Genomic DNA, 17,535 nt, shown 5'->3' on the forward strand with positions numbered 1-17,535 from the left:
GCTTCATCAGGGAGCCCGGTCTGGGCAAGGACGTATTTGTGGCCCGACGCGACATCGAGGAGCACCTGCCCAGAGGCCACCCAGGGAGAGATGCTAAGCTGGGTGATGTTGTGGAGTACACACGGCTGATGGGGAGCCGTGGATGGTATGCGCTGCATGTGCGTATCCTAAGGGAAGAAGCGGCCCCAGAAGAACCAGAGTGGCGCCGCACGATGCAAGCGTGCAGCATCTCCCCTAGCAGCACCACTTACTCAAGACAGGCCCAGGCTGCAGAACTGTGCAGAGGACCTGCGACAACCACGCAAGAAACACAGACCCGAATCTCCATGGCGTGTGTGATGCAGGGAGCCCGGCCAAAACAGGGCCCCAAAGACCACAGTAACAGCCCCCTGCAGACGAGCAGCCCTCTGCAGCAACGCCGTATAGCACCTGCAAGCAGCCCCACTCCAATCCAGGCTGCAGAACAGCGCAGAAGGTCAGGGACCAGCGCCCAGGGGACCCAGACGATGATATCGTCGGCGTACCTGCTGCCAGGAGCAATGCCGGAGTGGGACCCCCGCATCTACCCTCGTGAGTAAGGAAGAAGAGATGCTGAACTGTAAATAGCCCCTGTCTGCCCCTCATTCTTTTTGAAGATGTCCCTTGTGTTCTGTCCTAATGTTCTTTTCGAAGATGACACCCTTTCCTGCTGTACTGCCCCTCATGCTTTTCGAAGATGTCACCCCCATGTTTATATGTACCGGGCCACGGAACTGGAATGTGGTCCCCGGTGAATGTGATGTCTTATGTGTCCTGTGTAACCAGGCCACTGGACTTAGTGGCTGGTTGAGTATTTGCCCCATTGTTGTTTGAAAAGAAACGAACTGCCAGGCTACTGGACTTGTTGTAGCCAAGAAATGTATATAGTTGCACCCGTTGTGCCCCCTACCAGAATTATGGGGGATGTGCCCGAACCGTGCAATGAACTGGAAGTGCACACATAGTTTTCTTTATAAGAAGTTCGTAACGTTCGAATCATTGTGCCTCCCATAAGGGGAAGAAATGTTTTATTGTTTTATGTTGTTCATAACAAAATGTTTTGCAGTTCTTCCACATGTTTTTGTTGTTTTTCAGCCCGAGGACGTGCTGGGGTTTGCTGTGGGGGAGTGTGGCGCCCCTGAGGCTTCCGTCGCCACAGGTCATTGCACCCCATCCAGCGGTGTGATGCCCCATTCTGGGAGAGGAAGAGAGTGAATTCCGGTCCCCTGGTAAATCCACACTACACCCATTGCTAGGAACACACTGGGACCAGGGAAAGTGGCAGACAACCCTCCCATGCTGCATGCTACTAGCGAAAACAGAAGAAATCTGCACGGTGAGTGTAAAATTCGTATGATCATACAATCTGTGTTTACATACATCTACACTTAGATTTGGCGCCCCGTTGTTCTCTTCTTTTTTTCTTTCCTTTATGCTGCATGCTGGGAGGGGTCGTAAGACCCATCCCTGTTCCTATAGGGTAGAACAGAGCAACTGGGGAGGTGGGAGGAGCCATCTGAGAGCAGACACAGAGAGGAAGGTCAAGTTTAGTGAGTCTACCTCAGGGAGTGAGAGAGTGAGGAGCCAGCATGTAGTTGGAGAAGAAGAACGAGAGAAAGGAGGGAGGAGGAGGCCTGCTGGAGGCAGGCAAGGAGGAGAAGAAAAGAGAAAGAATGCTCCAAGTCAGTCAGGAGCAGAGAAACAGAAAGAGACGCTTCCTGGTGAAGATCCTGGGACTCGGAGGGTCCAGGTGACACCACGTAGAAGACAGAAGGAGTCGCAGGGCCACGGGTAGTCTGTATAGCTGTCGGGGCAGTTTAGAGCTACGGTGGCCTGGTCCACAATAACATCGGTGGAGGGATCAAGCTGCGACAGGGGATGGTCCCTAGAGACTGGAGGAGTGCAAAGATCATCTCCAAACAGTAAAAACCGAGGCCCAGGGAACGTTGTAGACTCCCTGGGCCAGAACCCATAGCAGAACTTCCAGAAAAGGGGTAATCAGCCGACAGGTGACCCCCCAGCCTGGAGGCTGTAGTGGAGGCCAAGCCAGGTTTATCCTATTAAAGGCAGGGCTAAGGAAGACAGCAGAAGAAAGAGACACTTAAGAGAAGGGTACCGGCTTTTACTCTCTGAATCACCCAGAAACGGCGGAGGACCCTGACAGTGGTCCCAGCAGTCCAAAGGTCCCTGCAGCGCTGTGACAAGAACTGTGAGTAAAGAACTTGAACTGCACCCTTGGAGTGGTCTCTGTTATTTCAGCTGCATAGACATTCACAAGCACCAACTGTGCCCCGGGGCATTGCTCCACCTGTGGGGAGCAGTACCACCATTGCTGCTATATCATCACCCCGGAGGCCTCACACAGCAGCGGCGGCTTAATAGCCGCAGACCACAGGTGGCGTCACGAACACAAACTTTATTCATCAAGCCACATATTCTACTAACACCCACCAGGGCCACGGAGCCGGGCCCAGCCACCACTGACTACCACCGGACAAGTCCGGCCCGGCACCGGGTGTCCCATAGCCCTGGGGTGGGCGAGTCAGGGGAAATGTGAGACACCGCTGAGGAATTGTGGACGGTTAGCTCTGTAGAGTGAGACCGAGTTTCATCAATGGTTGTCTCCACTCAACCAGCAGCCAGGGAATGCCGGGTGCGACAATGATGTTAAACAGTCTGCGACCCTTCTTCAGGGAAATGTGACACACGTGCCTTGTATGGCTCACGTGGTGAATCCGAATCTCCAGCAATTTTTAAAACACTATCCCGGCCTACATGGCCTTCTGCAGAGAGCACGGTGTAACGCCTTCCTTGATCCACACACTCAGATGGGCTGTAAATGATAGGCTAGAGGCAAGCCACTCACCAAGCTGGACCCCCAGAACCCTGAAACCCTTTAACCCCTATACAGGGATTAGGAATTGCACAGGGCCCAAGTTGATCAATACCTGTGGAAGGCTGCAGTTCCAGAGAATAGTAGTCATGCACGGTCAAAACATTAATTGAGGAAGAGGAACAGAATGGGACGGCCAGGACTTAATCAGAAAACAAGCAGAGGTGAAATGCGGATCGGCCAACAAGGTACATAAACAGCAAGCAGGAAAAGTAGTCAGGTAACAAGCACACAAACTCATAAAACTGAACTGGGGGTAAAATTAACCAGAGGTTCATAGCTATGTCTGGCAGTGGTCTGCAGACAGGATGGGCATAAAAAAAGGGTGTGGTGTCTTCCCATTGGTTGTAGCTGAATGATGGTACTTCATCTGTGAGATACCCACCAGCTACATTCAGCCAGAGATTCTGCATCTGTCAAGGTAATGCAGCCCAGTGGGTGAGCATAACCTGCGTCCACCTGCGCCGCTGGCATCGACTCCTCTCCCATCATCAGCACTATGCATGAAAGGAACATGTTGTCACCTGGCGACCGGAGTACAAATTGACGGAGCGTACTCCGTTGGTGACTTAACAGCCGTGTGCGGCAATGATGCAAACCTGGCTGTGGGCCATCGTCAGGGCAATGTGACACACGTGCCTTGTGTGGCTCACGTGTTGAACCTAATTCTCCAGCAATTTTTAAAACACCATCACGGCCTACATGGCCTTGTGCAGCGGGCACGCTCGCTATGTGCTCACTTCCATCGTGCGCACCCAGCAGCTCAACAACTTTCATCACTCCGGAAGTCTTAGGGTCTGGCAGTTAAACGCCGGAAATGCGATGTTCTGACATGCAGGAATTGGAATCTGCACATGTTGCAGCGTGTGTGGCAGCACCGCAGAGCCCTGCTGAAATACGGTATGACATATAGCCTGGGCTAACTTGATCCAGAGGTGGTGCAGATCACGCTGCTGGAGTGGTGTCAGATCAAGGACCTATGCACCCTGCTACACAGTTCACAAATGTCGACGAAGATGTTTAGCACTGACAATGTCATTCTCAGCGTGACAATTCTGGTCATCTACATGATGGAACACACTGTAATTATTATTCGGAGTCAGGTGTTGGGACAAGAGGAAGGGGAGGAAGTACAGGAGGAGTCATATGCAGAAGGGATAACAAGATCTACAAGGTCCATACGGTGAGCGGCACCTAGGCGGCAGTCATGGTACGGTGGGGGAGAGGGATTAACAAGGGCGCATAGTATCAACAAAACAGTTGAGGAAGGTGCAGGAGCCCATGAAGAAATGGAGGACGAACTGGCGATGGGCATGGAAGACTCAGCAGATGAGTGAGAGCTTGCTCACATTTCGGTTGTGCGAGGTTGTGGGGAGAGGGCAGGGGAAGGAGGCACGATTCTCACCTCTCTGCCACCAACACACCAAGGACTTGGTCCTCCTGGATGCACAAGACACATGAGCGTCTTCTTGCTGCACTACCTACAACATGACCCTCGGATTGTATGAATTCGGAGTAATGCTAACTACTGGGTTGCCACACTGTTAGATCCCCGGTACAAGACAAAATTTGGTGAACTAATTCCTGCCATAGAAATGGACGCACGTATACAGGAGTATCTGCAGAAGGTGATACGGATTCTTAGATCTACTTTTCCACTAAACACCAGTGCTGCACAGAGTGAATCTCAACGCTTTGTCATGGATAGGAGGAAATGGTCTTTTACTTGTCCACATCGGAGGGACCGAGGGATGGCTGCTGTGCTGAGATGGCGTTGAGTACGGTGTCCCTGCAGAGTTGCACTTTTGGTCATATACAAAATGAGTTGAAAAAGGACAGATGCTGGTGGAAAGGGGAACAGGTGTGTTGGAAAGGGGAAAAAAGTTTTGGTCCGTGGATTTGGTGGTTAAGCAAAAGTAACATTTGCTGAAGAAACACCATCTGTTACAGTGGGACTGGCAGATTTGGATAAGGTGGTATATACTATGTTACCGCTATATAACGAAAATTAATAAGAAAAGAAAGAGAAAGGTATATATCCCCATCAGCAGTCAATGTCCACCGTGCTCCCAGATGGAAAAGGAGAGGTTGGCAACTGGAAGGTTCGGTGGAGGATACAGAGCTGTGTGGCTATGAAACTAATAGTAGCCTGAACCAAGTTAGACGCCACTCGGATCTGAAGACTGGGAGCCCTGTTAGCGTCACAGGGTCCACACGCCCACCCAGCCCAGGAACTCCCTGTTAACATCACAGGGGCCATTGAGTACGCTGACCGTGTGCATTGGGGCCACACCTGTGGACAGCAGGTGCATCAGCAGCAGCAGGCCTGTTAATGCCACTGGGCTGCACAAGCAGGACTTGTAGGACAGGAGCTGGTCTTAACCGTTCTGCGTTACCAACTGTGGTGGCGGCCTGCATCGACACCCTATCCCTGCCTACCTCTGGCCTAAAGCCGCAATGGGTTCAACACATGGAGGTGTGCTCTTTCGGAGCATACTAGAAGACTGCTCACCTCCTTGTTGGCTCCAGCCCCTTTTAGAACCTGGGTCCGCCCCAAACCAGGGTGAACCACAATGCACCTCCTGGAGACAAAAGCAGAGTGACACGTCATGAGTGGCATAACTAGCGTCCTATTTTGAACCGCCACTTGAATGATGACCTCATGGCTGCCACAACCATCACACCTCAACAGTCATCGTCTGACCAACAACAATGAGGTGACAAGTCATAGGGGCGGGCCTCTGCAAGCCTGTTGGGAGTAGCCTGGCCAAATTGTCAGGACACCTGATGCCCTGTGGTCTATATGGGCCCCCCACATCAAGGGCAGGGCCAAGTGCCTGAGCATGCTCAGTAGCATGAAATACAGTTTCTGAAAAAAAGACTATCCGCTTCAGCATGGTGACTAGGCACAACACAGGACTTAGACCCGGCACGGAGTGCAAGTACCTGTGCAAAGAGGATTTTCTCAGTCAGTGTGAAGCCCCACATGTGTTATATTGGTGCATTACCTTCAGGGACTCCACGTGGAGGAAGAGTCTGGTCACACTTAGGTTGCTTCTTTATATGTATTTTCGTGATGCCACTCTCGGTATTGCGGTCAGTGGGGACTGCCACTGCAGTGTAAGGGGACACCTGGGGCTGATGTTGGGTGCAGTTAGTTTTAGTGGCCTCCCGAGAGTGAGTCAAGGACCAGGGCCCTGTGTAAGTGTGTTGAGCCGCAGGTCGCAGAATGACTCAGGCACAGTCCAAACAAGCATGCGCTGTAGCCCAAAATTAAGACTTTGCCTCAAGAATGACACAGTCAGGCAGAGCATACTCAGTTGGCAAAACACTGGAGTTAGGCTGCGGCTGGGGTAAATCGGCACACAGGAAGGAGCAACTGCGGAAACACTTCGTTCAATTGTGAGGGAAGTCATTGTGGAGTTTGGTGAGGAGTACCGTAACGCCAGTGAGCAGCATCCTGTGCCACAGACCAACATTCTTCCGGTGCTGTCTATACTGTTAACCATGATAGGAGCGTAAAGTCTGTATTTATGGCAAATGGACATCACAGTACCCGGGTATGGAAGGCTGTGCCCAGACAATAATACGTGCACGCAACACTTTGTTTTATTATGAAAACACATATCTGTTGTGGGTAGGACGACTATATAGACAATCACACTTGCTGCTTCTGCACTGTCAAATTGTCACGTACAGTTTAAATCATAGAGGGACAGCGACACATGTTTGCATTGACTGTTGCTTTTCAAGATTTCCATGACTGTGTTGCAAAGCTGTGTGGTTTGCATTCACACTGTTATCATCTGCCTTATCTGTGAGGCTTCAGCTAACAAGGGTATTCAGGGGGGTAATGGGTTTTGTCTATGTTTAGGTAGATAACTGGGAAGCTCTTGTGATGCGCCACTGGTAAGTTGTCTTCGCACACACACACACACACACACACACACACACACACACAAACACACAATTACTGCTGCTACGCAGAGGGCTTATCAAGCAGTAGGCAACTGAATAGATTGTTCTATTATTTCAATTTAATGCATGGTTCTTATTGTTTGTTTTCAGAAAGTGAAACAATCATTTATGAACCCAACTGCAAACACTGCTTTTCCTGTTGCCTGGTTTTGCTACATACTGGGGATCCCACCAAATACAAGACTTAAAATGAAGCATAAGTCGCAATGTGAATTACACTGTGCTACAATGCGGCCTAGCGTGCCTGTGCAACCACCGCTTGCCCCATCAAGTGCATCTGCGTGCTCTTCATCCTCTGTGACTGTGGGGACAGCAGTCACACATGCTTTTTCACACTGAACTTCCACCCCTTTACCCGCAACAGGGAGTGTGATTGGCAGGTCGTCACTTGTTTTGGAAGTGGTAACAGAAGGTATTGTTGAGCTGTCAGACATCGAGAAAACCAACATTGGATGCAGGCTACATTATATCCACACCTGCACCTTCGTCACAGATTGGCTGGACTACCTGCAGTTAATAATTGCATTCCAGAAATGGAAAGGAGTGTAGAATGCATGTGTTGTACCTTGCTTGGCAGCAAAGGAACACTAACTTAGTATTACAGACAATTTTATGATGGTAGAAAAAGAGTCAGCTCTTTGGGCAAATTAAATAGCGTGGCAAAAGTGGGCAGATGGGTATAGTGGCCGTGTTCTGTGGATACCAGGACAGTAAAGGAAGCCTCACTTTCTATCCCTCCGAATGATGAAATGCAGCGAGGAATTCCATCAATTTGCTATAAAAATAGAGTAGCAAAATGTGCATGAGGGTGTAATGCAGAGGTGCTGCAAATAGCTTTTCACCAGTGGGGCACAAATGGAAGTCCAACAGCCACGTTTAGGATGCCACTAAGTTCACTCAGTGTTTGCTAGTATAATGGCTTAGTAACAATGAGCTTGAGTGTGCAAAGGGCAGGAGGGTACAGTGCCAGGGTTGTGGGGCTCTGGGTAGAGGAAAGGAAGCCTCCCTTTCTATCCCTCCTAATGGGGAAATGCAGCAAGGAAATCCCCGACCTTAGCTACACAGACGCTGTCATCTTGTGTAGCTGTTAAACTCTATTTTCAGGACCTGTCCCCTATGGCTCTGACCCTGCCGGTATGAGCCCTTAAAAGGACTGATAGAAAGTGCTATCCCTAAGCTGTCCAGCGCTGTGTATGGAGCGTATACAGCTGTATCGGCGATAGGAGCTGCGCCAGTGATGTCTGACACCAAGGAGGCAGAAGGCAGATAATGGCGTGCTGGAGGAAAATGCCCGTATTTATAATGCAGGGACATGTGACATGGACATCCTATCACACATGCCGTTGCTTCTCTGGCTAAAAGTCCACTTAGCTGTGTGTGTGTCTGGGATTGGCTGACATGCTGGCCCGCCCCAATACACGCGCGCGCTTAGGGAAGGAAGACAAGGAAAAAAAAATGGCGATCGCCATTATACAAACAGCAGTGATCTGAAGGCGCTGTTCCCGCACACTATACACTGAAATGTCATAATAGTGTGAGTCACAGAGTGACTTACACTATTACAGCGGAAAGCCAGCTAGGAATTAGCTTGTCTTTTTGCTGCTAGAACCGTTCTCGAACGTTTCTAGAACTATCGAGCTTTAGCAAAAAAGCTCGAGTTCTAGTTCGATCTAGAACAGCCCCCAAAATCACTCGAGCCGCGAACTGGAGAACCTCGAACCGCGAACCGCGCTCAACTCTAGTAATGAAGTGATAGTTAGGCGTACATGATTACCTTTCCACCAGGCAGAGTCTGCCATAGAGGCTCTATATAGCGGCATAAGATCCACAGCACTTTACAGCCCTCACCATCACTGTCCCCATCGGGTCTCACAGTCTACATTCCCTATCAGTCTTTGGAGTGTGGGTGGAAACTGGAGAACCCGGGGGAAACCCAGGGAAACACGGGGAGAACATAGACTCCTGGCAGACGTTGTCCTTGGTGGGATTTCAGCCCAGGACTGTAAATAATGCTTCGAACTACTGAGCCACCATGCTGCCCCCTATGTCACCATTGTGCTTGTGAGCTGTAGGTATCTGATCCTTGAAACATGGTTCCAATATGGCAATATGTGGAGATGAAAGCATCTAATTGTTCAAGTAGGATGCACCTGTCCACCGAGCCCAGTAATTGGCTTTAACAGCCATATGCCGAGTGCCGACCACAAATGTACAACAGTAGGATCTCTGCAACCTTACGAGAAAATGAGGAGAGTTTAGGTTTTTATATCACATCTACTGCTTTATTCATACATTTCTACAGCTGATGTAGCCCCCTGAAAATCAGCAGCACAATAAGAAGAAGCGACTGGGAATGAGCAAGCGGATTCCCACCCATGACTTAGGTCCAGTGTCTACACCATGGTCTGAGAACATGCTTTATCTGCAGAGACCCCAGAACCTCTTGTGATTTGTGCGCTCAATGTGCCATCTTTGTTGTGGCAGGAGGCACATATGAAACCTAGTCATCAGAAATGAGGCCACCGGTAGGAGCTTTGCACGGCATGGCGGCCACTAGACAAGAGTCCCAGGAAGAGATTTGCTCATCTCTAGAAGACTTGTTTCGATGATAACGGTTAAGACTTCACTAACGTCTATGAAGATGAAACACCACAACAGTCGTATTACGAGACCTCGTTTAGTGCATTTAAAAAACATACATTTGGCATTAAAATATTAGAGCAAATGTGATTACATTTATTTGAAGCAGTCCAAAAAGTGCAACATGTGTGATGTTTCGGTTTGTTAAAACCTTCTTCAAACACACACAAACAGACGGACTGTCTATAATCCATTGTTGCAGCTGTCACACTTGGGTAAGAGACCGCCCAGCGAAAGACAGATGTTGCATCAAGGATGGAAAAGGGGAGCAATGCCCTTACGGTAGGGAGAAGGGAGACTGGTCACCACCTGACACTAACATGTGTCTGAGCTTCCTACATCCCTTCATTCCCCCACCACCATCTTGTGCCTGGTCCTTAGCTGTCCCTCTACTCACCCTGGCTAATGCAAATGCCGGTGAGTGCACTAGATTTTACCACTAGATTTTACCACTTTAGTAATAAGAGACAAATGGAAGAAAGATAGAATGGGGAACATAGACAAATAAGGATATACACCAACTTCCACTGCATCAGGGCTACAAGCAACATTACTCCAGCAGCTACAAGAAGCTTCTTCTCTCGAAGGTGGTCAGTTTAGAATGAATCTATAACCGGCATCATGTGATGGAACATGTGACTATTTAAAGGGAAAGGGTGCGGTCACAAACCGGCTGCATCGGACATGAGACTAACTAGGAACTACCGGCAAGGAAAAGGTCATTAAGAAGTCAACAACGTTTACAACCCAAAGTCTCACAATGTGAGTCTCAGATGCATGTGCTAGTTGGAAGAAGTGTTTAACAAACTGAAACGTCACACACTTCACATTTTAGAGTGTTTAAAATAATAGTAATCACATTTGATCTAATTTTTGAGTACCAGATTTATTTTGGGGGGATATTACCACAGGGTTGGACCTTATCTGTGCACCTAAAACTCTGGAGTGCCGCACTTATCTATTATATATCTACTACATGTCAGGCCTGAAACGCACATCCGTTAAAAAACACACACGTATGTTACGTCCGTTTTTCTGGTCCATGTCCCGTTTTTGTGTCCGTTTTTATGGTCCATGTGGCATCTGAACTGCATACGCTAGCCGTGTGCACATGTGGAATGTCCGTGTGTGCGTGTGAAACTTAACTGACGTGTGCGTGTGTTTTCCGTGTGAAATATCCGTGTGTGATGTAAAATGTAGTTCCTACATGTCGGCAGACAGCGACGCGTGCTGAGAATGAACTCGGGTGAACTTCACCCGACTTCATTGTCATACCACGGCTATGTTTGTATCGCGTCCTGATTAGCGGTCACCTGTGAAGGACTCACCGGTGACTGCTAATCCCCTGAGTGACTGAAGTGAGCAGCACGATTAGCGCTGCCATCACTCAGGCTACCCGCGGCCAGATAGAGTCCTCCCCCTGTGACCGTAACTCACCTGTGACTTCATCCCTGTCACTCGGGCGACTTGCTGTCACAGTTGGAGGATCCAGCGGTGGCCGCGAGTTACCTGAGTGATGTCATCGCTGATCGCGATTCTCACCTCAGTTGCTGCGTGGAGCTGTCAGGAGTGGCGGTGTTCTTCTGCCGCTCCTGTCACCTTCATGTAGCAGAGCTGGAAGCGACGCGGGACCTCTGTGGATTACACTGGACATGGATGGGTATTTGGGGCATAATAAATTGGTGAATGCAGGTTTTTTGTAGTGTTTATTATTTCAAATAAAGGATTTTTTCACTATGTGTGTTTATTTACTGTAACTTGCAGGTTAATCATTGGGGGTGTCTCACAGACGCCTGCAATGATTAATCTTGGACTTAGTGGCAGCTATGGGCTGCCAATAACTCCTTATTACCCCGATTGCCAACGCACCAGGGCAAATCGGTAAGAGCCGGGTACAGTCCCAGAACTGACGCATCTATTGTATGCGGCAATTCCGGGCGGCTGCTGGCTGATATTGTTAGGCTGGGGGGCTCCCCATAACGTGGAGCTCCCCATCCTGAGAATACCAGCCTTCAGCCGTGTGACTTTACCCTGGCTGGTTTCAAAATAGGGGGGACCGCACGTCATTTTTTTTTAATTATTTTTTTTTTAATGCACAGAATAGACCCGCCCACCGGCAGCTGGGATTGGTTGCAGTGAGACAGCTGTCACTCAGCGTGGGGGCGTGTCTCACTGCAACCAATCATAGGCGCCGGTGGGCGGGGAAAGCAGGGAATACAAGATTGAATAATGAGCGGCCGGCTTTTTCAAAATAGTAAAAGCCAACGGAGCTTATTGAACAGCCGTGCAGCGCCGCGCCGGTGATCGGGGAACGGTGAGTATGAGAGAGAGGGGAGACTGACCGACAGACTGTGAGAGAGGGACAGAAAGACAGAGAGACCGACCGACAGAGAGACTGAGAGACCGACCGACGGATTGAGGGAGATTGACCGACATAGACAAAAAAAGAAAGAATTATGGGGAGATAAGGTATGCACACCAGTGACTATGTAAGGGGAGGACATGGAATAGCATGTATTCCCCTTACATAGTCACTGGTGTGCATACCTTATCTCCCCATAGTGATGTTTTTTAGGTTTTTGCACCCAGTTCAGACATAGAATGGAGTTCCAAACATTATTTCTTATTTATTTTTTAGAAAAAGAAAGAATGACCGACATCGCTACAAAAAAGCACAAAACGTACACGGAGCATACAGAGATGCATCCGTGTCACGTTATTGTGCGCACATACCCATTGACTTTCATGGGGTCCGTGTGTGCGTGTTCCGTGCTGAAAACGGACATGCTTCCATGCAAAACAGATACACATACGGATCACGGACACACGGACCTTATGGAATCATGCACGTGTGACCTCAATGATAGATTAACATTGACATGTTTGTCCGTGTTTCCGGTACATACGGAAACGGGACAAACACGCATGTGTTTAACGGATGTGTGTTTCAGGCCTCAGTCAGTAATCTCATGGTGTGACCACTCTTAGTATAGACTTTAGAGCCAGTATGCCTGATAACAGGGGGGCAAAATGGGCAATCAACCAAAAGGTCTTTACAAACACAGGTCCAGGTCTGTTCAGGTACTCCCAGCAGCATGGGAGCATCACGATTTTTCTTCTTTACCTATGTCCCCACAGTGTGTCTCCACCAACCGGAAAATGGTTGTCCATCAACATATATCGCCTATATTGTCAGGAAGTGAGATCACGGCACCCGCGTCCCCTCACCTTTCACTGTTTTGGTGCATTGATGTCTGCAGTTAATGCAGCAGCAGCGGTCGGGTCCTTGGCACTGTTTATCATTGTGGCAGTCCGAGGCCATGGGCCGGACATAGATACATATCGAGTGGTTGAAATGTGGGCAAGGGTTGAGTTTCTCTGCAGGGAGACAACAGACAATGATTATTGCAGTAGGACATGATGACTTACCCCTGGTAATCGCCACTTGTAATGATTATGCTTCCTTCCAATACTCCCCCCTGTGGTCAGCAACAGTAAATACAATCTGCCCTCTGTGATGCAATAATTTAGACTCTTGTAAGAAGCCCATACACAATGAAGTACCCTGTAGAGGGAGCAGGCAGCGCTTTGTGCAGCCCGAGTAGCAGCATTTCCTCGCCCCGGTGCAGTTTTTGTCTTTCTCACACTCTGGTGTGTAGGTGACGTTAGGATTACAGATGGGGAAGTCCACGTCTGCGGGGCAAGAACCCGGCTTCTCTGAAAACAGAGGAAGAAACCGTGAGAATCGGAACGTGGACACGGTGGAGGCTGTGGCCATATCGGTGTCAGAGCACCATGAAAACATAACGACTGGTAAACACGTAAGGACTCACCCGAGTCTGCGGCCATAAACTTATAGCAGATTGAAGGCTCCTTCTTTTTTGTCTTAAGAGTTGTAACTTTTTTTATTGATAGTTTCAGGGGACGATTTATTTCTCAAAACTCACCAGAATTTCAGTCACATGCCGTGCACCACCTAGGCAGGGTTATTTGGCTCCTCAAAAGATGGAAAACCAATGAAGTGAGCTGGACATACGATGGTACAGTCATATGAAAAAGTTTGGGCACCCCTATTAATGTTAACCTTTTTTCTTTATAACAATTTGGGTTTTTGCTATTTCAGTGACATATATCTAATAACTGATGGACTGAGTAATATTTCTGGATTGAAATGAGGTTTATTGTACTAACAGAAAATGTGCAATCCGCATTTACACAAAATGTGACCGGTGCAAAAGTATGGGCACCCTTATCAATTTCTTGATTTGAACACTCCTAACTGCTTTTTACTGACTTACTGAAGCACTAAATTGGTTTTGTAACCTCATTGAGCTTTGAACTTCATAGGCAGGTGTATCCAATCATGAGAAAAGGTATTTAAGGTGGCCACTTGCAAGTTGTTCTCATATTTGAATCTCCTATGAAGAGTGGCATCATGGGCTCCTCAAAACAACTCTCAAATGATCTGAAAACAAAAATTATTCAACATAGTTGTTCAGGGGAAGGTACAAAAAGTTGTCTCAGAGATTTAACCTGTCAGTTTCCACTGTGAGGAACATAGTAAGGAAATGGAAGAACACAGGTACAGTTCTTGTTAAGCCCAGAAGTGGCAGGCCAAGAAAAATATCAGAAAGGCAGAGAAGAAGAATGGTGAGAACAGTCAAGGACAATCCACAGACCACCTCCAAAGACCTGCAGCATCATCTTGCTGCAGATGGTGTCAATGTGCATCGGTCAACAATACAGCACACGTTGCACAAGGAGAAGCTGTATGGGAGAGTGATGCGAAAGAAGCCGTTTCTGCAAGAACGCCACAAACAGAGTCGCCTGAGGTATGCAAAAGCACATTTGGACAAGTCAGTTACATTTTGGAAGAAGGTCCTGTGGACTGATGAAACAAAGATTGAGTTGTTTGGGCATACAAAAAGGCGTTATGCATAGTATCATAGTATCATAGTATCATAGTTTTTAAGGTTGAAGGGAGACTCTAAGTCCATCTAGTTCAACCCGTAGCCTAACATGTTGATCCAGAGGAAGGCAAAAAAAAACCCCAATGTGGCAAACAAGTTCCAATGGGGAAAAAATGTCCTTCCTTCGTCCACATCCGGCAATCAGACTAGTTCCCTGGATCAATACCCTGTCATAAAATCTAATATACATAACTGGTAATATTATATTTTTCAGGAAAGGCGTCCAGGCTCTGCTTAATGTTAGTAGTGAATCACTCATTACAACATCATGCGGCAGAGAGTTCCATAGTCTCACTGCTCGTACAGTAAAGAATCCTCGTCTGTGATTATGATTAAACCTTCTTTCCTCAAGACGTAGCGGATGCCCCCGTGTTCCAGTCGCAGGCCTAGGTGTAAAGAGATCTTTGGAAAGGTCTCTGTACTGTCCCCTCATATATTTATACATTGTGATTAGATCCCCCCTAAGCCTTCGTTTTTCCTGTCTTGGTATTGCAGCCCACCCATTCCTCTAATAATCTTGGTGGTCTTCTCTGCACCCTCTCCAGTTCAGCTATGTCCTTCTTATATATCGGTGACCAGAATTGTACACAGTATATAAGTGCGGTCGCACTAGTGACTTGTACAGAGGTGGAACTATATTTTTTTCATGAACACTTCTACCTCTTTGAATACATCCCATTATTTTATTAGCCCTGGCAGCAGCTGCCTGACACTGGCCACTAAAGTGAAGTTTACCATCCCCCCATACACCCAAGTCTTTTTCTGTGTCTGTTTTACCCAGTGTTCTACAATTAAGTACATAATCATAAATGTTATTTCCTCTACCCAAGTGCATGACCTTACATTTATCTACATTAAACTTCAATTGCCACTTCTCAGCCCAATCCTCCAATTTACATAAATCTCCCTGTAATATAAAATTATCCTCCTCTGTATTGATTACCCTGCAGAGTTTAGTATCATCTGCAAATATTGAAATTCTACTCCGCATGCCCCCAACAAGGTCATTAATAAATATGTTGAAAAGAAGCGGGCCCAATACTGACCCCTGTGGTACCCCACTATGAACTGAGACCCAGTCCGAGTACGTACCATTAATAACCACCCTTTGTTTCCTATCACTGAGCCAGTTTTTAACCCAGTTACACATATTTTCCCCTATCCCCATTATTCTCATTTTATGTACCAACCTTTTGTGTGGCACCGTATCAAAAGCTTTTGAAAAGTCCATATACACAACATCCACTGCATTTCCCTGGTCCAGGCTTGAACTTACCTCTTCATAGAAGCTGATCAGTTTGACAGGATCGATCCCTCATAAACCCATGTTGATCTCTGTCATAAGGTTATTTTTCTTGAGATACTCCAGTATAGCATCTCTCAAGAAACCCTCAAGGATTTTACCAACCGTAGAGGTTAAACTTACCGGCCTATCATTTCCCGGCTCAGTTTTTGTCCCCTTTTTGAATATTGGCACCACATTTGCTATGCGCCAGTCCTGCGGTACCGACCCTGTTATTAAGGAATCTGAGAAGATTAAAAATAATGGTCTATCTATCACAGAACTCAATTCCTGTAGTACTCTGGGGTGTAGCCATCCGGGCCCGGAGATTTGTCAACCTTAGTGATTTCGAGGCGGCGGCGTACTTCCTGCTGGGTTAAGCAGGTAATATTCAAGGGTGAATTTATGGTATCACTGGTCATGTCATCTGCCATGGCATTTTCTTGTATAAAAACCGTAGAAAAAAAGTCATTCAGCAGGTTGGCTTTACCCTCATCCCCTTCCACCATTTCACCAAGACTATTTTTAAGGGGGCCAACACTATCGCTTTTCAGTTTTTTACTGTTTATGTAGTTAAAGAATATTTTAGGATTATTTTTACTTTCTCTCGCAATGAGTCTCTCTGTCTCAAACTTAGCTAACTTAATTTGCTTTTTACATATTTTATTTAATTTTCTATAATTATATAATGCCTCATCACTACCTACCCTCTTTAATTCTTTTAAGGCTTTCTGTTTTTCTCTTATTGCTTCCCTTACAGCTCTATTTAGCCATAGGGGTTTCCTCCTATTTCTTTGCATGGAGGCAAAAAAACACGGCATTCCAAGAAAAGCACTTGCTACCCACAGTAACATTTGGTGGAGGTTCCATCATGCTTTGGGGCTGTGTGGCCAATGCCGGCACCGGGAATCTTGTTAAAGTTGAGGGTCGCATGGATTCAACTCAGTATCAGCAGATTCTTGACAATAATGTGCAAGAATCAGTGATGAAGTTGAAGTTACGCAGGGGATGGATATTTCAGCAAGACAATGATCCAAAACACCGCTCCAAATCTACTCAGGCATTCATGCCGGGGGTAGCTGAGACCCTGGAGATCATGATTCGGGCCGGTTTTTCCGGTCCCCAGTCACGTGATGACCGGTATACACCGTATACCGATCATCAAGTTATAGCAAATGACCGCGCCGGTAAAAAATGATTTATCTCCCATCTGGCATGATCAAACATGCCAGATGGGAGATAAATCTTTTTCCCGGTTCCCTCCGGTCCCCTCGGTATCCCCAAAGTGCCCCCCCGACCCCCAACCCCCTCCCGAAAATCCAAGATGGCCGCGCGCACCGCCGATCACAGCAGCGCGCCGGCCGCATTTACACTGTTCCTATGGTTTCTGTCGTATGTGCCATAACACATGCGACAGAAACCTGCTCCCTAGGCCCTGCCGGGTCCCCCCCTATCACCCCCGGTGTTCCCCGGTGTCCTACATACCTGACGGAGCGCTGATCCCCCGCGGCCCCCTCCTCCTTCACAGCAGACGCCGGTCACATGTGCCGAGCAGCTGACAGCTTCCTGTGTTCAGTGTGAGCTGTGCTGCTGCTGCTCGGCACTGTGCAGCTGTGACCCGGGGAGGGTGGGTGCAAATTCTTTGCACCCACTCTCCTCAAATGGAGGGTCTGCCCTCCTAGAAAATGGGGGATACGTTCCCTGAACGTGTCCCCCATATTCTAGAAGGTCCAGAGTCGACGTGGGACGTCCAA

The 17,535-nt window shown here is 47.9% G+C and overlaps 1 protein-coding gene across 2 annotated transcripts in view; it reads right to left on the bottom strand.

Moving 5' to 3' along the window:
• LOC142295792 (uncharacterized) overlaps positions 1-17,535 on the bottom strand; it is a 115,746-nt gene that overhangs the window by 37,582 nt on the left and 60,629 nt on the right. For both annotated transcript variants that reach the window (XM_075338886.1, XM_075338885.1), the window contains exons 3-4: positions 13,094-13,246; positions 12,758-12,907 (exon numbers count right to left, since the gene is read on the bottom strand). In XM_075338886.1, the coding sequence (XP_075195001.1) occupies positions 12,758-12,907; positions 13,094-13,246 (303 nt within the window). The remainder of the gene's footprint in view (positions 1-12,757; positions 12,908-13,093; positions 13,247-17,535) is intronic.

This window comes from Anomaloglossus baeobatrachus, chromosome 3 (genome assembly GCF_048569485.1).
Source record: "Anomaloglossus baeobatrachus isolate aAnoBae1 chromosome 3, aAnoBae1.hap1, whole genome shotgun sequence".
In the NCBI taxonomy this organism is placed as follows: domain Eukaryota; kingdom Metazoa; phylum Chordata; class Amphibia; order Anura; family Aromobatidae; genus Anomaloglossus; species Anomaloglossus baeobatrachus.